The 23,634-nt window shown below is 44.0% G+C and overlaps 3 protein-coding genes across 5 annotated transcripts; all 3 read left to right on the top strand.

Moving 5' to 3' along the window:
- The first annotated feature begins 33 nt into the window (after nt 1-33).
- Nucleotides 34-5,372, top strand: cpb1 (carboxypeptidase B1 (tissue)). 2 transcript variants are annotated; one of them, XM_070986077.1, is made up of 11 exons: nt 34-98; nt 1,318-1,393; nt 1,775-1,899; nt 2,032-2,131; nt 2,219-2,320; nt 2,433-2,537; nt 2,627-2,737; nt 2,861-2,948; nt 3,388-3,590; nt 4,786-4,870; nt 5,185-5,372. In XM_070986077.1, exons 1-11 carry the CDS (start codon nt 34-36, stop codon nt 5,370-5,372), a joined length of 1,248 nt encoding a protein of 415 aa, XP_070842178.1. The 2 variants fall into 2 exon arrangements, with proteins under 2 accessions (XP_070842178.1, XP_070842179.1); XM_070986078.1 differs by lacking the exons at nt 34-98; nt 1,318-1,393 and having other exon boundaries at nt 1,824-1,903.
- A 1,168-nt stretch (nt 5,373-6,540) lies between these two features.
- On the top strand, nt 6,541-16,950 carry gyg1b (glycogenin 1b). 2 transcript variants are annotated; one of them, XM_070986463.1, is made up of 8 exons: nt 6,583-6,993; nt 8,387-8,522; nt 8,599-8,773; nt 8,868-9,030; nt 14,241-14,367; nt 15,133-15,349; nt 15,694-15,732; nt 15,976-16,950. In XM_070986463.1, exons 1-8 carry the CDS (start codon nt 6,987-6,989, stop codon nt 16,123-16,125), a joined length of 1,014 nt encoding a protein of 337 aa, XP_070842564.1. In that variant the 5' UTR covers nt 6,583-6,986; the 3' UTR covers nt 16,126-16,950. The 2 variants fall into 2 exon arrangements, with proteins under 2 accessions (XP_070842566.1, XP_070842564.1); XM_070986465.1 differs by lacking the exon at nt 15,694-15,732 and having other exon boundaries at nt 6,541-6,993.
- Nucleotides 16,951-17,527: 577 nt separating this feature from the next.
- bdh1 (3-hydroxybutyrate dehydrogenase, type 1) lies at nt 17,528-20,924 on the top strand. Its single transcript, XM_070986002.1, has 5 exons — nt 17,528-18,216; nt 18,459-18,569; nt 18,784-18,925; nt 19,016-19,168; nt 19,666-20,924. The coding sequence occupies exons 1-5, from the start codon at nt 18,004-18,006 to the stop codon at nt 20,130-20,132; spliced, it is 1,086 nt and encodes a 361-aa protein (XP_070842103.1). The 5' UTR covers nt 17,528-18,003; the 3' UTR covers nt 20,133-20,924.
- The last annotated feature ends 2,710 nt before the right edge of the window (nt 20,925-23,634 follow it).

Raw genomic sequence — 23,634 nt, 5'->3', positions numbered from 1 at the left:
CTGTTGAGCAGTGAGATCAACCTTACTGCCAACATGAAGGTCTTCCTGCTTTTCGGATTGGTGGCTGTTGCCCTGGCTGACCGCGCTCACTTCGAGGGGTAAATCTCTAGTCTTTGTTAAGGCAAAAAAAAAAAAATATATATATATATATATAGATCTGTCAGTTATTTATTCCTGTAAAAATGTTTGCAGTACAGCAACATACTGCACTGCAACTCGTGAGCTGTTTGCAATGTATTAAAGGACATGTTTAGCCAACGCTAACTAAGCAACTACTGTACAGGCTAGCAGTCTGGTTCAGTGTAATTAACCTGTTCAGTGAAATGAGTTTAAAAGCAGAATTTAGCACAGATAAAACAGAAATAGAAGAGTTATTGGGTCTCTGACAGATTGTGGAGGGATGACATTGCAGCTGGGTGGTTTTAACATTTAAGCATGTTGTTTAAGAGACACACTGAACAGTCCCTCCTCGTTTCATTCTTATGAAAGGCCAGCACCTGTCCACAGTGGTAACCAAGTACATTTATTCAAGTACTGTAATGATGCAAATTTGAGGTACTTCTACTCTACTTGAGTATTTCCAATTAATGCAATACTGGACTTCTACATCTCAGGAACAAATATTGTCTGACAGCTTTAGACACTGGTTACTTTTCTGATTACAGTTTTTCATACATTTCCCATTCAGTGATCTCCAAATGAGTTGATTTTGAATGTGAATGTTAAAATGAAGGGTCAAATGTTCCTCTAGGGGTTGAGAAAATTTTCTCTTAAGATAAATAATCTATTTAAAAACATTCTTGGATTAGCTGGAAACTGCATCATCACAAAGCTGGAAACTGTCTGTGCTCATGACAGATATGTGGTTCTCACAGGACAGTGACGCCACAAACATATGGTGATCTTACAGAACATGATGCATTAGTGCAGATTAAACAGCTCGACAAAGAAGTTAAAATTAGCTCATCTTTAAACATCCACAGCAGCAAAATGCAACACACACATTAACGCAGCAGTAATACCGATCCAAAAATGTCAGGTTTAAATTAAAACACATTTTACTGCACAATGAGGACTTCTACTCTTCATATTCTAAAAACATTTTGCGGATAATACTTACATACTTTCATGTAAGTAAGGGTTTGAATGCAGGACTTTCACTTGTAATGGAGTACTTTCACAGCGTGGTAATAGTACTTTCACTGAGCGATCTGAATACTTTGTCCAGCACTGCTTGTGCAGTTTACTTCTAAGCGTGAAAAACAAACTGTGGCTATTTATACTGTATGTATGATCCGTCTGTTTGATTTTCACCAGAGAGAAAGTCTTCCGTCTGAAGCCTGTGCTTGATGAGCATGTGACTGTGATTAAGGAACTGGCTAAGCGCATCAAGGTACCTCACACACACACACACACACACACACACACACACACACACACACACACACACACACACACACACACACACACACACACACACACACACACAGAATGCTATGTTGGTCACTATAGAGTTTACTTGGTTTGTTAATGGTGGAAAAGGCTGAATTAAACTTATTTTTGGGACTTCTTGATAATTCAGACATGTAAATAGTGTCTTCTTTTATGCTTAGATCAAATACTTTCTATATTTGCTGCCTCTTTGGTGTCTCATTGTCCCTTTGCACCAAAAACTTCTTTCAGCTCATCACCGTTTGCCAAACGTGGGGCTGAAACGATTTCACATTTGAACGTCTCAACATGTTCATGTGTTTGGCTTTGGCGCCACCTGCAGGTCGATTTCTGGAGGCCCGATAGGTCTGATCTGGTCTCTGTCAACGCTGATGTGGACATCCGCGTGCCTGCCATCTACCTTGACATGGTGTACACCCTCCTGCAGCAGCATGACATACAGCATGAGTACGTCACGAGACAAAGATGCAAAAAAAAAAAAAAAAAAGCATTTGTCTGATTTCCACTTGATCAGTACAGTAAAATAGATTTTTTACATAATGATATTTAACACTTTTTTTTAAATGAATCCCTCTTCAGGGTCCTTATTGAGGATCTGCAGGCCGCTGTTGATGCCCAGGCTGACAACAAGCTCTCTTTCAGATCCCACAGCTACACCAAGTACAACAACTGGCCCATGGTGAGAAAACTAAAAAGATCCCCAGCCACATTCTCTGCCCTGAGCGCAGTTTTTTCCAGTTCTTATTTTCTCTCCCTTTAATGTCAGATCGAGTCCTGGATGGCTTCCATTGCCTCCTCCAATCCAAGCATGGTCAGCAAGCAGGTGATTGGAAACACCTACGAGGGACGCCCCATGCCCATTCTCAAGGTATTTCAGGACTCATCTGCAATATCAATGCCTTGTGTTGGACAGTTTCAGATAAATATACCAAAAAGTACATGTAGCAAATGTTTTCTGTTTTCACTTTTAACAACCTCAGCTCGGTAAGAAGTCTGGCTCCACCAAGCCCGCTATCTTCATGGATTGTGGAATCCACGCTAGAGAGTGGATCTCTCCTGCTTTCTGCCAGTGGTTTGTCAAGGAGGTAAGGAGGACACCTGGATGGACATGGCAAGCGTTTATTTGGAGGCTTCCACAGACTGCACTACAAAATTATTTTCCCATCTTCCTCAGGCTCTGTCCACCTACGGCAGTGACTCTCAGATGACCAGCCTGCTCAACGAGATGGATGTCTTTGTTCTGCCTGTCTTCAACATTGATGGTTACGACTACACCCACAACCACGTATGTTGCAACTCTGAGCCTAAGTTTATAGTCTAACCGTGCTGTCCTGTTTATCTTGAAGAATCCGTTGGTTTGTTTAATGCATGTCTGACACGTTTGTTTTGTCCACTTTGGGGACTTTAGAACAGGATGTGGAGGAAAACTCGCTCCAGGGTATCTGGATCCTGCTATGGAGTCGATCCTAACAGGAACTTCGATGCTGGCTGGTGCTGTAAGAGTGACATATACACAGTTACATCTTAAAGGGGTACTCCAGCAATTTTATATTACACTTCTGTAAAGATGGAGACAAAATCTGTGCAACAGAGGCCCAGATGTCTTCACTTTTAGTGCCTGGAATGAGCCAAACCCTAAAAACTTTGAATCCTACATTTCATTTGCAACGTATTAGCACATTTCATGAGACTACTAAACAGCCACATCTTTCAGAACTCAGTCTTTCTCTTAGAAATTTGTGGTCTCTTTCTTATGACATCACTATGACATCATAAGGACTATTTTCTCCAACTTCAGAAAAAAACCTCCAGAGCCACAGAAGACATTAAACAACTCTTTTCCCAGGCTGTATAGTACTCCCCATGGCAAGTAAATTGTACTTCATGTAAGAATAGCCACAATGCATTTGAAAATATGTACTGCATGTGCTGCAGCCGTTGGAGCCTCCAGAAACCCCTGTGACGATACCTACTGTGGAACTGCTCCTGAGTCTGAGATCGAGGTCAAGCATGTGGCCGACTTCATCCGCAAGAACAGGTCCATCATTAAGGGCTACCTCACCATCCACTCCTACGGCCAGCTGCTGCTCTTCCCCTACTCCTACACCTATAAGCTGGCTGCAGACCACAGTGAGCTGGTAAGTCATACGAGAGCTGACTTAACATGCTTGGTCAATCACAGTGACATCATAATTATTCATCATGACGGTGTACAGGAACGTCATTATACAGATTAGTTTGACGGCAGATTTGGAAATCTCTAAATTGGTGAAAACTTTTCAATTATTTTGCATCTGTGCAGGAGTTATATTCACAAGATGCAGGCTGTATAGCATGAAAAAAGTCTTTATCACTGGGAGCATTTTTAGTGAGATGTGCATCTCAATTCAAAGAAAAGCAGCAATTCGAATCTTTCAGAATAAAGGGTCTGATATAATATGAATAGAAACCAATTATGATATCTGTAAATGTGCTTCCAGAAGCTTAAACAAGAAGTCAACCCAGTCCCATTATGACTCTTATCTAAAGGCCACTCTTAGCTGCTGCAAATCATTTACTCCCTGCTCGTATACCTCATTCTCGCGGCTCTTTTACCTCTCACCGGGGCGTCCGAGGGCTGCACAGTTAACACTCACACCCCTGCTCCAGCTCTCACACTAACTGAGGCAGATCACACGTCTCTGCCTCTCTATTACTCACTTGTAATTTAAGCTCTCTTCTGACACTTTACAGAACAAAAGAACTCCGGGAATCTGTCATAACTCATCTGTTCTGTCAGAAATATCATTTCCTGCTTGTGCATTTCTCTGGGGGTTTCATTTCCTGTTGGAACTCACTGGAGCTGTTTTCTGTAATATCAGTAAAGATGTTTTGTTTGAGCGAGTGCAGCGGATGTTGGATGCTTCGGGGCAAAAAACATATATTTACTATTTACTACCAGCTGTATTTTAATAGCTGTTTGGTTCTGCTGAGTGTTGTTCCTTTATCACAAGGTGTTTTTGCTTTCATCCCGGACCGTTTCACTTTTAAAATGATGAAATAACTCACTTTTACAGTTGCAAATCAAAAGTGGAATTTATAAGCAATAAAATGCACCATTGTTCATTTCATTATACTCAGGTGTTCTGCTGATAGAACCGTACTTGGTCTGGTATGACCAGTAGCTTATGGTGGCTAATATTAGCTAAAGTTAGTTAGCTTTGAAGAGGTATTGCTGTGTAACTGGCTCAGATTTACCATAGTTTTAATATTATATATGAACATTTTTGTACTTTACATGGGCAAAAACCTTCTGATGGGCCCTTTAACACTTGTGTTTCTTCTCTGTATTAGATGAAGGTTGCTCAGGGGGCCTCTGCTGCTCTGCGTAGTCTGTATGGTACTCGCTACACCAGTGGACGTGGTATTACAACCATCTGTAAGTACAGTGAATATTGCAGCTGCATTTTGTCTCCATTGGGAAATAGTGTATTGAGAGTAAAATTGATAGTCTATTTTCCACCTATAATAACATGTTTCATGATGTGTTCTCAATGCACAAACCTCTTTAGGAGAGATGTTGCCTCTAGAGGCAACAAAGGTCACTGTCTTATTATAAGGGGAAGCTCTTTCTAGCAAACAAAGGTTTTTTTGGCCCTCAGAAGAAGTATTTGTATGGAAACACATCCAGGCTGTCCCAGGTCATCAGCATATCCCACTCTGAATAACCCCCTCCTCTTTATCTGCCCTCAGACGCCGCTGCTGGAGGCTCCGACGACTGGGCCTACGACCTGGGAGTGAAGTATTCCTACACCTTCGAGTTGCGTGACAAAGATACTTATGGCTTCCTGCTGCCCGAGTCTCAGATCAAGCCCACATGTGAGGAGACCATGCTGGCCGTCAAGTACATTGCCGCCTACGTGCAGAAGAACCTCTATTAAGGAGCGGAACTGCCAGGACCCCTGCCAACTCAGCTCCTCTGTACCAGCCCCCGGCCCCTCCAATCTCTCAGCCATCTCCAGCCCGTATCCATGGATACGGGCACCTCCCGCCATGTTTCCTCGCTGTGCTTGACAGAATGTCAAGATGAGTGCAAACAATAAAATCAATGATCCATCCCCACATGCTGAATCAATTTTTTATATGTATTTGATAACATGGTGTCTGATGGTCTGAGCCTTTGTATGAAAATATAACACAGTGATGTATGGTGAATAAAATAGCGCTTACACTTTACAGCTCATCAATAACAGGCCAGACAACCCGCTTTCATGGTCCGAGAAAACATAGTGAGGCACAGAAATTTAACAACGTAAACCATCCAGTATGTTGGCTTAAACAATTCAGCCTCTACGCACTTAAACTGGACAACGCTTCTCACTAAAGAAAGCGGGCAAGAAACAAAAACAGCCTCTAATTTACTGTATCAGCCCCTTTGAACCCCAGTGATCCCTCTTGTTGAGCTGGCGCTGTTCCAGTGGTGGAGGCTGGGCGGGTGGGGGTATCGGTCTTTTAAGGATTTTAGTCCGGCAGCACAGTACGTGACAGCCACAGAGTACTCCTTGGCAGCGTCTCCACTCGGCCAAGCATCTGCCTGAGCAGAGAAAATAAAGGAGCCAAAGACCAGCAGGGAATCCAACTGCACTGGCACACATTTCTGAAGCAGAAGGTAAGAAACGTACATTTCAGAGACTGCTTTTGTCAACATTTGTAAAGTAAAAGTTAAGTGTTATTTGTAGGATTTCTTCCCCCGCACTGTGTTAGGCTAAGCTTCCTAATGTGCTTGCAATTTTCCAGTTATCAGTAGTGCAGTCAAAGGAATATTGCTTTGTATTTGCATTTAAAGGACACTCTCTAATATTGTTTTTATGTAAGTATAGAAATAAATAGATACAGCTGATTCCCAAAAGCACCAGCGCAGCACTTGATCTGAGAAGCTCCCCTCAGACCACTAAAAATAATTCACTGTTGTGTAATACAGTACAAGAGGACCAGTTTGTCTGGGCACGCTTGCTATACTCCCTTTATTCCGCAAGATGGCGACAAAACACAGAACGAACATGACAGAACATCATGTTCCTGATCTCCTCGCCTCCTCACAGCATCATCACCATCTCCACATTGTCATCACCAGTGAAGATGACACCAGCCGAGGGAGCTGCATGGCGGATGTTTGAAAGGTCAAGGCTGCAGAGTGTATAATTGTGTCTGACTCAGGATAAGCTGTTGGCTCCTCCACGTCGAGATCAGCTGTAAACACAACAGAACGAGTCCAACAAGAAAAGACAGAGATTTCAGAGACTACTTGTGCCTTTAAAGTGAATACTTTCAGGTTAAATCAGTGGGTAGCTGAACCCCATGAACTGCTGAGGGTGTGGTGGCCCATGCGGGGAGCAGGTGGGTGTGCGGCGGCCGTCACGTGACGCTGCGCCTGGCTCCTGTCACACTGGTATAAATCCACCTCTGTATATTTAGTCGCTCCTTTTCTCCACGCCGAGCCGCCGTCAAGTCCGGGCTACAAAGTAGCTTCGACTTCTTCTTCTTCTTCTTCAGTCATGGCAGGTATGTAACGTTTCAGCCTCTTTCACACCGCGACATTTTCACGCTGCCACGCGCGTTCTGTCAAGTTTTAAAAGCAGTCTCGCGCACTTCGGCGGTGTAGATGTGCTGAAAATGGCAGTCCGTCGGTGAAGTTGCTCGTCTGTTGTTTGGCTCTCATGTTGGTGGCAGCAGCAGCAGCCGCCTGAGGTGAGCCGAGTAAAAGTACATTCTGTCTCCATCTGTGTTTTGCTGTCAGCCATGTCTGAAACATGATGACCACATGTGTCATTTGACCACAAGTCAGCCTCGATGGCTGCGGTCCATCGTCATGTTGTTAGTGTAGACACTTGTCATATGTTCTCTAAGAGCTAAAAGTTCTGCCTATGAAAGCCTTATAGTCACTCCATGTGACAACTTCTTATGAATGAAACAAGGAAAATATTTTTTCCCCATTGGACCCTTTTCAGCTGTGGTAACACTGTGCTACTGTATGTCCTGATTGTCCATAACTCAGCTCAGCTCGTCTGAATGGGGAGGGGGTGTGCACAGCAGTCACTGAACATACAGGTCGAACTAATGGCTTTTTACCTTTAACTTTACTCATCATGTGTTTCATGTTAGGCTGCATGCCTCAGCACTGCTTGTACCCGCTGCAAAGGGGGCGTGAGAGGAAGGAGGTGTGGCGCTGCCCGCAGCCAGTGAGCTGGCAGCTGATGGGCAACGCTGCGCACGAACTGGCTCAAAATGATAGAAATGTACCATTTTATACAGACTGTACATACTGTCTTGCTTTCTTTGCCCATTAGCGCAGCACCAAGGGGTTGATATACAGTCCAAATGGGATTCATGTTGGCCCTCATGCTGCAGGCACAGGGCCCCTCCAGCGGCCTCGCTGACATCATCCTCTCTGATTTTATAGGTCCTCTCACAGGCTCGTCATTGTTCTGAATCATGACTTGGCAGGTAGCTGATAGATTTTCCTCCCCGCTGTTAGAGGTGGTGGTATAGAGTAGGCACCACGCTGCAAATAAAATTCACCTTAATGAGACAATTAATCCGGTGCTGGCTGCTTAGAGTCTTATTATTCTTGAAACAAGTGAGAAATCTTGCATTGAGGCCAGATCATGGTGCGGGTGGAAATTCAGGTGTGAAATGACAGTTGAGGTTAAACTCATGGATTGATTGGAACATCAGAGGATCCAGCCACAAATACTTCTGTGTAATGGATGCAGGAGGAAACTCGTTTTGGGCTTTTGGGCAAATAACTGCAAACAGGACGCACTTGTCTAAGATGAAAGAAGTTTGCCATCAAATACCTTGATTAAATGACAAGGCGTGCTTGGATTTAGTATCCAAGAATGGGACCAACTTTGCTGTCAAGTTTGAATCCTTAATGTCTTCCTGTCCTCTGCAGACCAGGCTTTTGTGACGTTGGCCACCAATGACAAATATGCTCGTGGAGCCATGGTTTTGGGCAAGTCCCTCCGCAACCACAACACATCCAAGAAGCTGGTGGCACTCATTGGTCCACAAGTGACAGAAGCTTTCCAGTAAGCATTCTTAGGAGTCTTGTTTTCCACCGGGATTGATGATGGCGATTCACTCTGTAGCTTTGTGAACCTTCAGGTCCGTGCTGAAGAGGATCTTTGACGAGGTGAGGCTGGTGGACGTGCTGGACAGCGGCGACACGGCACACCTGGCCATGATGAAGAGGCCTGATCTGGGCATCACCTTCACCAAACTCCACTGCTGGACTCTCACACATTACTCCAAATGTGTTTTCATGGACGCAGACACACTGGTGAGGCCAGCCGAGCGTTTTTAAGAGGAAAGGTTCGATGTTGTGCTGAGGCTTCGTGTGTGGACATATTTGTCTGTTTGTTTCTGCATCTTAGGTGCTTTCAAATATAGATGAGCTGTTTGACAGAGAGGAGTTGTCAGCTGCTCCTGACCCTGGCTGGCCCGACTGCTTCAATTCCGGTGTGTTTGTTTTCTGTCCTTCCATGGAGACTTATGGCAAACTGCTTCAGTATTGCACAGACCATGGCAGCTTTGACGGTAAGTCAAGAAGGACACGTTTTGATGCTTTGGTTTTGTGCTGAAACGATGGATTTTCTCTGTTTGTAATACTGTAAATTAATGGATTTTGGACTGTTTGTTGGACTTAAGTAATTTGAGGACATCTGCACTGACTTGGGGACTTGGAACATTTATTAAAATCGAAAATACTCAATATTTTACTCCATAACAATCATTAGTTGCAACCCTACTTCCTGTAAAGACATAGTTTGACATTTTGGGAAATACACTTCATTGCTTTCTTGCCAAGAGTTTGATGATAATATAGATAGTTCCTCAGCTCCAAGTAAAACCAAAACTCTGAAATATATAACTTGTTAATTGGTGAGCGTTTTTGCTAACCTTAGGATGAGCCATGCTAGCTGTTTCCCCCAGTTTCCAGTCTTCATGCTAAGCTAAGCTAACCATCTTCGAGCTATTTCTTTAGAAGAGTGGTATCAACCTTGTCATCTAACTCTTGATAGGAAAGCAAATAAATGTATTTCCAACTGTTCCTCTGACTCAAATACCCATCACCAGCTACCCTTTGAACTTATTTCTACATGTTGGTTTTGGATAAAAATGTGTCATTTATAAGTTTCCTTATTAGAAAGGAGTTCGGTGTCTAGTTTTGCCAAACCAGAAATGGTTTCCCACCACTGGGTTGTGATGTCAGCAATTTTTTTTTCAGTCATGCTCAAACATTTAGGCTTTGACCCGCTCTGAGTAACATTTGAGTTCTTGGTAACGTGATGTTAAACCGAGCTTGTTTGTCTTCTGCTCTAAGTGAGGCCTTTATCGAGCGCGGTGCTCGGACAGAAGGCCCTCCTGTCACCCACCGTCTAGCTCTGCTGAGTTATTCTCAGGGGCTCGCCGGGGCGGGTGGAGGTTAAATTTGAGAGGCCCTGTTTTGCACAGAGCACCGGTTTGACATTCAGCTCTTCTCTGTGAGGCGTACTGTAACTGAATTGTGGTCGTTGTTTTGGCTCCAATATCAGGTTTACTGAGCAGCTCAGATCAGCGGATGAAAAGATCGTTGGTCTGTATTTGTAGGGTGCCGAGGATCTCATTTACTGCACGTCTGGGAGGTTTTTGAACATGTCATGAAACAGCTAAAATCAGCTATTGTTCCAAAAGGATCCAGTAAACATTTTACCACAACACAACATTCTTTCATTGTAAGGTTTTGCTAAAGTATATAATTATGTCGCTTCAGCGGAGCCTCAGATACGCTGCCTGAAACCTAAGCAGCTTTCATGTAAAACCAGAGCCAGGGACTAACATACATGCGTTAATAGGTTTCTGCTTTGCTTCATCTCTGACAGCGTCCTGCTACTGGCAGCTTGTCTTTTAACTTTAGAGAGATGCGTCCATCGATTAGTCAGATTTTATGAATCATTTTGAGACTCTAAACTTGTCACCTTATTGATGCCAGTACGAGCTGAAGGAGAAGTTATCTGCACATCATGCAATCAGAAAATGGCGTGCATGAAGGTGAGAAGGTGACGCCTGCACGCTCCCTTCATAACGTCCCACCTGGTCAGACTCAAAACGTCATTATCAAACATTTGTAGGCAGGTTACAGTTGTCAATAAATGCCTGAATTTGTTCTACATAAATTGTGGCCGACACATGTTTTTATGGTTGGTAAATAAACATCAGTGCTCTCTGCTGGACAAACTGAGTAACACTCTTTTAAAATGACCTCCAAACATTTCTTTGGCAATCCTCTACTATCATTTAAAAACTGTAAAATAATCTGAACTTGGCTTTATTTTCGTAGCTTTAAACCACATATCTTGTGAAAACGCGGTAGAGGTTTCATACTTTAGTTACGTGATGACAACTGAGACTTGAAAATTCCATGACTTAACAGCTTTTTCTCGGGCTTTCGACCACAAGATTGTTTTGTCAAAGTGCTATTTCCGAGGTATAGAATGATCTGTAAGGCTCATAAGTCTGCGATGAGCTCAACTCACACCCGCTCTGACCTCAAAAACGTTACCAAACAAAGCGACGTGTTGCGAGATAAACACAACAGGATGCAGGTCCATGGCAGGGCTCACTGAGCTGGGCTTGTCCTTGTTAGCGACGGTGGACATTTCTAACGTTAAATGGCGGGCTGTTTTCCCCTGTGATGCTCTCAAAGAGATTCCATCAGGCAGAGATCATTGGAAAAACCAATTAGTTTGCTTCATCGTGGCCAAAGCTTTCAAACGCCGACTCTTTCTGGCTGCCACAAGTGTTTGTTGGCAAGAAGTGTCCCAACACAATGACAGACTCAGACAAAAGACGTTATTGTCTTATTTTTTTTCCAGGAAAACTCCTCTTTGTCAACAGTAATTCACGTGATTCAGTGTCATTTGATTTAGATTTTCACATCCAATATTTCAACGTGATGCCAGTCTGTGTGCCTCATGGCACGCTAATGAATAAAGCTGTCTTATTTATAGCCGTGGATGGTCCCTTCGTGTGCGCTGGGGCATGAGTTGAAACTGCTTTGACCTTTAGCATTTCACTTCCACTCTACTGTAAGGAAAACATGACGTACACGTGCAGCTCTGTGTCTCTGCAGTGATATTGGAAAATAGTTGAGGAAAGACAACAAGAAGATCATTTCTGTGGTCGAACCCAGAGGCTCTATCTCTTCATCTGTAGCTCCAGTGTTGTCCGCTGCCAACACAAACTGGCACAGTTAGATGCACATTCTTGCTGAGCTCTGCTCATCCCCTCAAAATGAAGATCTTCGGCTCCATATTAAGTTTTGAAATCCCCAGTGGAGGCTGTGGGTTCGGACAAACGGCAGCTATGTGTGTTATTTTAGACTGCAGCAGTCTGCGGTTTCACAGACTGTACAGTCCTGTGCTTTTCAAGAGCTGCATGTGAAATGTCTGTTAAAGGCCAACATCTCACCTTGTGCTCGTGTCAGACACTGACACACTATCTGGCCAGTAGGTGAAGCAATTCAGCATGAATAGTCAATGAGCTTGTGTCATGTTTTTGCTCGGTTTCAGTTCTCTGGCTGGTCAGTTGCAGACTCGATGATGTAACACAGACTCTTAATAAAGGCTCAGTTCAGATCTGCTTGTATAGTTGAAGTGTAACTGACCCACTTAATGTCTAATGCATCCGCACGTCCCAAACTGTTCTCTGAATACTGTGTTTACATAAGCCACCACCATGACACTGCCCCAGTTCTAAATTAGCCAAACTGAGCGAGGGCGAGGGCTGTCCAGCCCTCCAGTCGGGCATGAGGACCTGAGACGACCCCAGTCCAAACTTTAAAACCAGTTAACCCAGTGGCTAATGGCAAGTACAGACACTATACCTTTTTTTCATGTCATGGAATAAATCAGATTTCTCAAAATATTGTGCAAACAAAAGAATTGAGTGGCGAAAAAGAAGCGCCTGACATGATGCCTTCATGTCACACGGCCTAGCAGCGCTAACCAAACGTAAACTAACCAGTGGCTCGCCATTGTTGTCCTTACGGACGCGTGCTCATTACACAGAGCAACAACAGCCATGCGTGGACTGAGGTTATGACGTCATTGTTTCGTGTACACACAGAAACTTTACGTTAGAAAGCATTTTAAAAAGTTGTTTATAGTGACTTAAAACGCTGTTTGCATGTGAACAAGAGGTCAAATGTAAAAGAAAATTTCGCAAAATGTCTGCCTACCTGTAGACCAGGCTTCACCTGCACAGGTGTTTTCACTTTAGGCTGAGTCACTCTCTTCTCAGGCCCGTGTGGGTGTGAGCAGGTTGTGCTTCACTGATCAGTCGCCCTGACTTAATCGTGCTGCATGTCAGAGCAGGGGCCTATCAGTTAATATCACATCAAGAAGTGCTTGAATTAAAAAGTCGCTCCTTGGCACAGATCACATGTTTCAACAATGGAGCGTTTTAGCATCTTTCAGTTCACTGTTTTTATTTCGTGGCTGTTTTTGGTTCAGTGTCACCGCTCGCATCAGTCTTTCCAGACACAGTGAGCACATGTTTACAGTGAAAAGCTTGTGTATGCTAACCTGCCCAGCGCCACAGACCGACGAGCAGGCGAACACAGTGGAGCATTTAGCTGCTGTTGAGCAACACTAAAGGGATGGTTAACACTGGAGTTGGATTTCTCAGATGGCCTGAAAGACGACTCCGGATGAATGCTAATGTTGCTCAATTCAACTGGAGGTGTAAATAGGCAACTGTTTCACATTTGTCACATCAGCTTTGCATGGTGATAATGACTTTGTTGTGTTTACAGCATGTTGTGCTGCCTCCAAGTAGAAAATCAATGTCAGACACTATATTATTTAAGTCTTATTTAGGAGCTTGTATAAGTGAATGACATGATGCTGCAATCCTTCCAGCAGTCTCCATCATGTCTCCTCAACTCTCTGCAGCGACTGTGAGCGCTATGACTCTACGCTGTGCACACACATGCCTTTGTGTGGCATGATCAGATCCAGTGTGGGAAACCCATTCAGGTCTTCTTTTGTCTTCTAGCATGTCACATCATTTTATTTCAAATCACCGTGGCAACTTGTAAAGGAGGAAATCCAGCTCTGTGCCCTGAATGTGTGGGATCATTAAGCCTGTCTGTCCTGATCTCAGCAGATTGCTGACTAATGGAAGATCAGGCGGAAAGGCTAATTACTCTGGCTGTCACAGGTGGGCAGATCATTTGATTGCGCTCTCGCTCAGCTCCACCTTTCAAAACGCTATCCAGTCATGCAGTGAACCTGTCGAGGCACTTTGGCAGCTGCGTTTGGAAGATAAGTCGGAGAGTTTTTATGCCACCAACAGTTTCTCACCGTGGCCCTGCTTCTAATGCAAATAAATCAGACAAGAAAAACAGCCCCACTCTCTCTTTGACCTTATATTAACACCTGAAGTTAGCTGAAGTTTTCCATCCGTGAAGAAACACACGAGCTGAACAGTGACTGTAAATTTTGCTCTCAAAAATAAGGTTTGGCATTGAAAACGATGAATTTCGATGACAATTTTCTGTCTTTTTTTTTCTTCACGTCTGTCTTTTTTCAGTGTGTTCTTTCTTTTGCTGTCAGTTTCTTTCAGTGTGATTAATCCATCTGTTAAAGATCCATCCAGAGATGACAGTATTTGAACTCTAAAAACCTCTGGAACTGCTTATTTGTACAGAAGCTTCCTGATAAATACAAAATTAGATTGATTTCTCGTCCTCCTCTCTGTTGCAGGAGGTGACCAAGGTGTCCTGAATGGCTTCTTCAGTGATTGGGCAACAGCTGACATATCCAAACACCTCCCCTTCATCTACAACCTGAGCAGCATAGCCATCTACACTTACCTTCCAGCATTCAAGCAGTAAGTGTCTGAATCACACGTTAGTTAGAGGTGTGACTTTGACCGTTTCATATGACCGTTTCTGCTGTTTAAGCTGCTGCTGTACACTTCCACAGACGGTTGTATAATACTCCTGCAGCGAGTCTCGCTGTGACTGACGTCTTGCGTTTGGGATGCAGAGCCAAGGCGTAAGTGGATACAGGATCACATGAATGTGTAGTCACATCGTGACGTGACATCAGGTTACGAGCGAGATGAGAAGATTCCAGCGGCTGGAGAACCGGGCCTCAGCGCTGGGTTGGATATCCACCGCTGAGCTCCCAACAGCTGAAAGCAAATCCTAAAATAGAGCGGTCTATTTAAAGACCTTTTATGTTCACCTCCAGGACTGGTCATTGTGCGCTCCGTCTTAAGCCCCCCCCCTCCTGTCCTCATGGCCTCTATAAACATCTCTCCTCATAGAAACAAATCTCATCAACAAGCTCTTGGGTTTTGTATTTCCTGGCAGCCAAATTCAGATGACAGGGAGGATAAACATGTATGTACTTGTGGGTCGTTGTCAGTAATAGTAGTGCACAGGAAAACAAGCACCCAGGGCCACGTTCATATTTATGTGTGTGCATACGTAGTTTTTATAGTATTTGTAATAGTCACAATTGAAGATAATGTAGTACAACACAAGCAAGATACTACAACAGGAAGTGCAGCTGAACAAAAACTCGTTTGGAGCATCTATGATTAAAAATAAATGTCATTCAAATTCTAATTCAATATTTCTCATTTCAGCTATGGGGGCAATGCCAAGGTGGTCCACTTCCTGGGAAAGACCAAGCCATGGAGTTACACGTTTGACCCCAAAGCCAAACAGATCGCAGGGAGTGTGCACGAGGCCACCACGCAGCCCACCTTCCTCCTGGACTGGTGGACCCTGTACTCCGGCGCCGTGGTGCCCATGCTGCAGGAGCAGTACGGAGACCAGCCTTTCCACTCCGGATGTGTGGAGGTGAGTGATCACGTTTGTCTTTTTGAACACGCAGTCCTGCCTTCACGCTGCAAGCACCCCGGTGCATCAGCTTTTATAATGCGAATGCAAAGCCATGACGAGTTTGCAATGGAAACTCGGAGCCAATCGGGCGGCTTTCTTAGGATTTGTGTTTGTTGATTGTGGTATTTGCAGCGTTAATGCAGGAAAATATGGTTTGCTTCAAAATGCTTTCTACCGTATTCATACCATATTGATGAATATAGGTGTCACTTTCTCACCTTTAACTTCTGTTACTTTTACCTTACTTTGCTCCGATTCTGGATGATACACCTCTTTTCTGTCTTCCTGTCCATCTCATAAAGTTCCAGCACAGTGACACGTTCACTTTTGAGAGTCTACAGGTACGGTGTTGTAACGGTGTTGGTTTTTTGTCTGTTGTTTGTTGCCGCCTGTTTCAAAGCTTTTACTGCTCGTCCTCTAAAATCCAATCTTTTGCTTGTGTTTGCCTGTAACCGTTACTTTGGAAAGGCTACATACGGCGAGTTCAGTGCTTTCATAAAGCAGGATGTGTTGCGTGTCTCTTGTCTTTCTGTTTCCCGGCTCTTTGTTTCACTGTTGTGCATCGTTTTATGTTTTTTGCTCAGGATAAGAGCTACTCTTCACACGCACAAGCGCTCCAACCCCGGCTGTCCTCAGAAGAGCGGAAGCAGAAATGGGAGCAAGGTCAGGCAGACTACATGGGATTGGACTCATTTGACAATATCAAGAGAAAGCTTGACACTTTTCTCAAATAAAGAGGCAATGAAGCGGGATAACAAAAGATCACGTGCAGTTTAACAAACTATCCCCACATCAAGACGATCCTGTAAGACAGGTTGCATTTCCTTCCTACCTGTTTCTCAGCTAGAAATGAGTTGAGTCTCTCCCTCCACCAGCACGACCCCCCGCCCCCGCCTCCACACTCCAAAGACAGTGCCGTTTAAATGGGAAATAAAAAGTTCAATATTAAGAAACGGCTTTAATTGTCTATGCAAGACTGTCATTATTCAGTTTACCCTGCCACAGGTTCTGCTACACTGTGAACACGATCAGGAAAATTATAACGTAAATTCTTTTTTTTTTTTTTTTGAAGATACCTGCATTAAAACTGTTGCAATACTTTTTATATGCCAGTGCTCTCTTTGTGAAAAGGAGATGGCAACAAGAGCTGGACTGGGCCTTTTGTATGTGTCTAAGATTAGCAGTCATACATGTACATTCTTCATTTTCCTTTCTTCCTTTTTTTTACTATGCAGTCATCTAGCAGTCCTCTGAGTATTAATGTTTCCTCAGAAGTTGATTGCCCTTGCTTTTGAGTTGATACGGCCTCTGTTTAATGTAGATGTAATTCATGTTTACAGCACTTCTAAAGGCCAAAATGGTCATTTAGCCAAACATATAACTAGATCCGTAGTGCCTTAGTGTCTTGCTCTCTCTATTGCCATCATTCTGTCTGTTCTTGACTACCAGCTTCTCTGTAGATGATTAGATTTTTAACTTTCTTGTGTTTTACTTGACCGGGATGTTGGCTGTACCACAAAGTCTTTCATCTGGACAAATTAAAAACATGATTAAAAGTTTTGGATTTGCTCAGGTGTTTTTGTTTCAACATCCGTGAGGTACCACTGCAGTGTGTTCATTTATACTTGTGTGTAAAATTAGGTTGTGATGGTTTAGAATGATATGAAATCTAATGGATGGGAAAAATAAATGATGACTTACTTCAGGAAAATGCTACTGAAATTCACAGGCTACCCAGCTGTACATAAAGTCATTAAAACCCCCGTTCAACAGCTACAACATTAAAGTGACACACACATGAATGCATCAATAATTGTAATCCAGTAATATAATACACAGTACTTTAAGTAAGTGTATTTTCATGCTGATATTTTTCTACTTTTACTAAAAAATTCTGAATGCATGACATATCGGTTACATTTCTACAGCAGTCATATTGCTCCTTTTTTTTTAGAATTAAGTATTTTTTTAAGTACATGTACTTCTTCCTCCTGTCTGCGCGTGCGCGGGTCTATAAAGAGTAATAGTATATCTGCAGGACTGACATACCTTAAGTCCATTTCCCATCAGAACATGAATATCACACATCAGACTTAAACCAAGAAGAAGAAGAAGGCAAGAACTTCACTGCTGACCACTTCCGGTTTCGCTTGAGTGCCGTTGACAGCCAGACCGGACCTCAATTAAGTCTATTAACTTTTGGACAAAATGGACAAATATGTTTTGACACTTCTTCTTTCGCACCAGAGGCTGACTCTTTAAATGTAATGGGTGGACACTGCCGACACTGGCTCTTCTTTAAGCATGTTTGGTGGAAAGTTCCGGATGAACGGTGCGCTTAACGTTACGGACAGCCGTTAACAGCGAGTTAGCTTAGCTTAGTGTTTCAAGTATAAATTTTCCTCAAATGGAAAATAAATAACGCGGTGAGCTAAGCGACCGAACCCGTACAAGTTATATGCCGGTGACTCTCTAATATCTCATATTCCCCTCCCCGTTAACTTGACCGCAGCCCGGGGACTTCGGCGATCTGACACGGGGGGCGTGCCGTGACCCCGCGGTGGGTGATGCAGACCGCTTCGCCAGGAAAGTAAACACACCATTCCGTCAAGATGGCTCCGCTCTCCGTGTTCCGAGTGGCACTTCTGGTGTCGTTTTCAGTGTTTCTGACGGTGGTGTTGGGTTTGGGACTGCCTGCTCTGCTGAACGCGGCGATGAGGATGTTCGGGTTACCGGAGACGAGCGTCACCGAGTGCATAGTTATGCTTTATTTACTTTTTGTGCTGTATGTTGCGACGCCCCGAATTCCCAGAGGACTGGTGGAGGTAATGTGACCCAACACCGAATGAACATATGTGCTCTGTTAGTAAAAGAATTTGCTGTAAATAGTGAAATTATGCTGTGTTGTACATTTGTACAAATAACTTTTAATGTCTTCCTTGTGGAATATTTGTTGTTATTACACGCATATAATTCAGCCTTTCTATTGTCCTTTTTTGTACCTTTGCAGCTTTATATATCTCTTGGGGATAAATAAGTAAAGCCTTTATTCTGCCTCTCTGTGCAGGTGAAGCAGAAAGCTGTGCTTGTTACAGGCTGTGACAGTGGATTTGGTCATGCACTTGCCAAACATCTGCACAAGCTTGGCTTCACCGTCTTCGCTGGATGTCTTCTGAAGGTACAGATAAAATATGTACAGCAGCCCTGCAAAGCTCATGAAAGCCAGACTGATCCGCTCCTGCTGGAGCTGTTCTGCAGAGTCAACTCCACGGCCTGCAATCGCACTGAGCTCCCAGTTTGAGTGCAGATGTGTGACTGTAACATGTTAGATGTAGATTAAAGTGTGTGCATTTTCGTTTTGGTGTAACCGAAGAGACATGTGATCCCTGCAGGATAAAGGAGGAGAGGGTGCGAAGGAACTGGAGGAGTTCCACTCAGATCGCATGAAGGTCGTCCAGCTGGATGTCTGCAGTGACGAGCAGGTGAGCCAGGCGGTGGAGTACATCAAAGACAACCTGGCTGACGCAGAACGAGGTAAATAACCCCGTGCCTGTGTTCACTAACTTGTCTAAAGAAGGCGAGCGTGTGTGTTCATTCACAGACTTTTCTCCGGTCATGCCGCAGGTCTGTGGGCTGTGGTGAACAACGCCGGCGTGTCAACGTTTGGAGAAGTAGAGTTTACGTCCATGGACACCTACAAGCAGGTGTCCGAGGTCAACCTGTGGGGCACGATCAGGGTCACCAAAGCTGTTCTGCCGTTGATCCGTAAGGCCAAAGGTCAGAATAACACATTACGCATTAATACAGTGACATATAAACTGGAGAAAGCAAACGTTAGCTAAGAAAGTTAGATAGTGTTAAACGAGTCAGACTGTTAAACAGTCCAGCACATTGGATTGTTCTTCATGAGGGATTATACACATTCTTCGAATTCCTGTTTGAACTAAAAACATGCAGCCAGTCAGTAAGTTTGGACGTATGCCAACAATGCAAACGAGCCTGAAACTGAAAGACTGATTTATTCTCCGTAATGTGACGTGAAATCTTTCATGTGAACAGAAGCTTTCGTGCTGCACGTTTCATAAACAGGAAACACAAATGACAGTGATGAAAAATAGAATGAAAGGTCAGTATAATATAACCCGGTCGTGGTGGTCATGGAAAGGCCAGGTGCTGCATGAAACTGTGGTACATTTGCTTTGAAGAGAAGTATCCTCAGATTCTTGGTTGCAGGAGAGCGTTTAGGCCTCACTGTGCTGCCCTCATCTCTGCAGGCCGTGTGGTGAACCTGGCCAGCATGTACGGGAGGATGGGAAACATCATGCGCTCGCCTTATTGTGTATCCAAATACGGCGTGGAAGCGTTTTCTGATTGCCTTCGCTACGAGATGAAGGCCTGGGGGGTGAAAGTGTCCGTAGTCGAACCGGGGAACTTCATCGTGGCCACAGGCATCCTGACCCGCGACATCGTGGCGAGCACGGCCAGTAAGCTCTGGAGTGAGGCGCCCTCGCACGTGAAGGAGGATTATGGGAAAGCCCACTTCGAGCACCACATGGCTCTGATGCGCTCTTACTGCAACAGCGGGCAGAAGGACGTGGCCCCCGTTCTGGATGACATCACCGATGCCATCATGTCCAAGCGTCCTTACACTCGATACAACCCCATGGAGCCTCACTGGTGGATCCGAGTGCAGCTCATGACCCACCTGCCCGGCGCCATATCCGACTTCCTCTACTTTTAACCGAGCTGTTCCCGTACGAGCGCCCTCTGTTTCAACCCCTTCAGATCACAGATAGCAGCATATTCTTCAGCTACGTAGCACCGAGCAGATCTACAAACTCACCGTGAGGAAGGCTCTCTGCTGCGCACTCCTCGGCACTCAATCACTCACTGATCAAACAGTTTTTTTAAACTCAATCAAGTGCACTTTGCTTTTTGTATGTCTGACAGAAACATAACTATCTATACAGATATATTCCGTGATAAGTAGTAACTACTTTGTGTTGGATACCAGCAGGGCTATGACACTCGTAGCTACAATTACTGCATCGTTATTGTTTGTTGTGGTTTTATTATATCTTTATATCTTTTTTTTTTTCCTCTGATACTTGTAATGTTTTGCCTTATGGGAATCTTCTGGAGCCCCACTGGTACGAGGACCAAAGCTGGTAGAGCTCAAGAGAAGGCCCCTGCTGGTCTGTTGTGGGCGACGCCGGAACAGACCAAGGTCGGCTACTGTAAGACCGTGGTGAGATTTGGCTCGACTCGCCCCAAAGTTACGTAACAGCCAACACAAGCCCACTTTGTCTCACATGCGCCATGAGATCCTGCGTGCGACTCGGACAGTGAGGTTGATTGATGTGATTAATGGGCATGATTGGACACAAAGGCCCCCTCCCCTCCCCACCTCCTCGGTGGAAAAGCATTTTGTATATAAAATAATGGGAATCAATAGAGCATTTTATTTTGAAAATATTTCAATCACACTGTCATTTTTTTCCAGGAATGATTTGAAATAAAGTGACCAAAATGAGATGCTGCTTCCTGGGTCTCATTTGACAGGGGCCTGGGTGGTGCCAGTGGGTGCAATGATACAAATGGCCACCGGGTGGCACACATGCATCACACAAAACTACCACTGCCGTCCTCATGCATGAATCATCTGTCTGTCAGATAATGTCTCAATTTAAGCTGCATTATCATCACATTATAGCAAAGGTAAAGCACAGAGAGGGCAAGTCTACCCAGTTTTCAAACACGTGGTCAAACAACTGCTGTGTTTCACAATTCAGTAAAATACTGCTTCAAGAAAAAGTGAAAGTGGAAGTATCAACATTTAACAAAACAGCAGACATGATCATTTTTTGTATCGTTTATTACATCTTTTGAACACTCTAATAAACTCTTCTAAATTATTACACCTGAAGACGATCTCCCCTCCATAAAAACAGTATTAAGAGCATGACATTAAATTTCACAGCACTGCCTTTATCATTCCACAGCATGGATCTGTTTTCTTCACTCTCTCATACAGAAAAAAAACAAACAAAACAAACAAAAAAAAGCTTTGTGAGACAAAGAACACCATAGAAATGTAAGCAGCACAAAAGCACCAAAGTTCAACAAGGGGGTCATTTGCTCAGATATTATCAAGGCATCGATCTGAAAGGAGCAGAGGCGATCTCAGGGAAGCGAAGCGTCGCCTAAAAAACAGTTTGATGAACGATCTCTTGATAATATCAGTCACAACTGACGTCAATGTCTTTTTAAGCAGATTTCAAATCAGTTCTGTACAGCTACAGGGCTCTGCTCATGCGGCCTCCGTCGGTGTGACATGAAAAAAGATCCTCGCTCGTAACATCTACGCAGGGAGATACTGTAGTTCTGCATTTGAATATCAAGTAAAACATTTAAGTAGTTTTTTTGTTGTTTTGTTTTTTTACATATTTAAGTGGCTAAACTGCAAAAGTGAATGTCTTACACTAGTCTTATATGAAATGCATACAGACATAAAAAAAAACTTCTTGGAAACCATGACAGTTTCTTCACAACCAATAATGTGTGATACCGTTACTTGAGGTGCTCATAACACGAGATTCAGGTCATGACTCCGTCACACCTGGGGTTATGTTTCCGAATGAACATCAGCACATATCTTATACTGTACATGTAGGCATTCACTGTTCAATTAACAAGTTATACTTGATGAAGTCAGCAAAGGTAAGGTCACTTGGAACTACACACAAGATCACCTAGTGGGCGTTTTATGCACGACAAAAGAAAAAAAAAAAAGTTAGACAATGACATGAGAGCTCGGTGAGGAAATACCCTTCTGCGTGAGGATGTTTTCAGACGTCGCTCGCCGGTCAGACTCAGCTGACGCGCATGCAAAGCTTTAACCAAATAGCACACAGCGGTGACAAGTGGGAAGAACGAGATAAAGAATTTAAAAAAAGAAAAGGGACACTAAACCTTTGGTTGACAGAAAGCTGTGAAGGCACATTAACATCTCCTCCTAAATCCTTCAAACTGGGGCACGTTGCGTTGGCGTTTGTCACTTTAATGCTGCGTAATGTCGCAGAGTGGAAGTCAGGGAGGAAATTTCACAAAGAAAACGTCACTACTGTGGGCAAAAAAAATGGCACTGATGGACGTAACAAATGACAGGACTCCTGGAACCCAAATACTGATCTGGTGACTGTTCACTCCAACCAAAAAGGAGGGGAGGGGGGTAACTGATGATGGAGGGAATACAGGCACAAATGTCCTAGACCACTTGAAATTAAGTTTGCAGGTTATATTGAAAGAAAAAAGCACTCGCCATGCTGAGAGACAATCCTGCCATTTCCATTTTGAACCATGCGGTCGTGAACGCATCAGGAATCAACACGATCTTTCTGTCCTGACAGAAGCTTTTCTTAATCCTGGAATGTGTTTGTCCTGCTGAGTAAAATCTAATCTCAATTTAAATGAAGATCTCAAACAGTCCTGTAGGTGGATAATTAGCTCTTGCCATCATAAATTCAACTGAAACTTTCACAGCTTCTAATTCCTCTCGTACAGCTCCAGAGCAGAGACGAGCCGTCGCCCAGCTCTTGTATGAATAGCTGTCAATCACCTGGGGAACGGCGAGGGAAAAAGAAAAAGTTTACACCCATGCTCTTTGTGGCATGATTGACTTTTTCATGCTTGGCTTGACTCGACCTTAAAGGCCCTCCCAAAGTACTGCCATCTCAAAAAAATCCTTTATCCTCTGCTGTGATACATCAGCGTTGGCCGCCGTTCATTTCCCCGCCCGTATACGCCTGCGAGCGGTAATCCAGATACTCCATTCACTGGAACAGAGTCTCCTCCCTAGATCCTACTTTTGTTTTTTAGGGTCCATTTTTCCATTCCTCCTCTATGAAATCCTCCTTTCTCCCTCCCTCCCTCCCTCTCCTCTCTCGGGTCCAACTGGTCACAGCTGGAGAACTCATCATCGCAAGCGTCGTGATCATCGTCATCATCTCCCTGAGCCCACTGCTGCAGCGGCTCCCCGCCAGCGCTGCTGCGGCTTTGATTGCAGGCGCTGGCGCGAGCTGCTCTTCGAGCGCTACTTGGTCCATTTTCACTCAACAAAGACCCACTCGCGAGAGACCTGCACTGTAAATATAAACCATGTGCTTGCCGCGCTGTTTTCTAACTTGACACTGACCGTACATGTGGAAAAACAAGCTGGATTCCTCAAACTAGGAGACTTTTTT

Source organism: Chaetodon trifascialis, chromosome 18 (assembly GCF_039877785.1).
Source record: "Chaetodon trifascialis isolate fChaTrf1 chromosome 18, fChaTrf1.hap1, whole genome shotgun sequence".
Lineage (NCBI taxonomy): Eukaryota > Metazoa > Chordata > Actinopteri > Chaetodontiformes > Chaetodontidae > Chaetodon > Chaetodon trifascialis.
Note: the sequence above shows the minus strand (reverse complement) of the source record. Positions and strands in the feature narration are given on the sequence as shown.

Excerpts from the sequence above, each read along its gene's own strand:
- cpb1 (XM_070986077.1), top strand. The coding sequence starts at position 34 with ATGAAGGTCTTCCTGCTTTTCGGATTGGTGGCTGTTGCCCTGGCTGAC. Across the intron at positions 99-1,317 it reads GACCGCGCTCACTTCGAGGG|AGAGAAAGTCTTCCGTCTGA; the intron begins GTAAATCTCTAG and ends GATTTTCACCAG. Across the intron at positions 2,321-2,432 it reads GCCCCATGCCCATTCTCAAG|CTCGGTAAGAAGTCTGGCTC; the intron begins GTATTTCAGGAC and ends TAACAACCTCAG.
- gyg1b (XM_070986463.1), top strand. Across the intron at positions 9,031-14,240 it reads AGACCATGGCAGCTTTGACG|GAGGTGACCAAGGTGTCCTG; the intron begins GTAAGTCAAGAA and ends TCTCTGTTGCAG. Across the intron at positions 15,733-15,975 it reads TCACTTTTGAGAGTCTACAG|GATAAGAGCTACTCTTCACA; the intron begins GTACGGTGTTGT and ends TTTTTTGCTCAG.
- bdh1 (XM_070986002.1), top strand. The coding sequence starts at position 18,004 with ATGGCTCCGCTCTCCGTGTTCCGAGTGGCACTTCTGGTGTCGTTTTCA. Across the intron at positions 18,217-18,458 it reads TTCCCAGAGGACTGGTGGAG|GTGAAGCAGAAAGCTGTGCT; the intron begins GTAATGTGACCC and ends CTCTCTGTGCAG. Across the intron at positions 18,926-19,015 it reads CCTGGCTGACGCAGAACGAG|GTCTGTGGGCTGTGGTGAAC; the intron begins GTAAATAACCCC and ends GTCATGCCGCAG.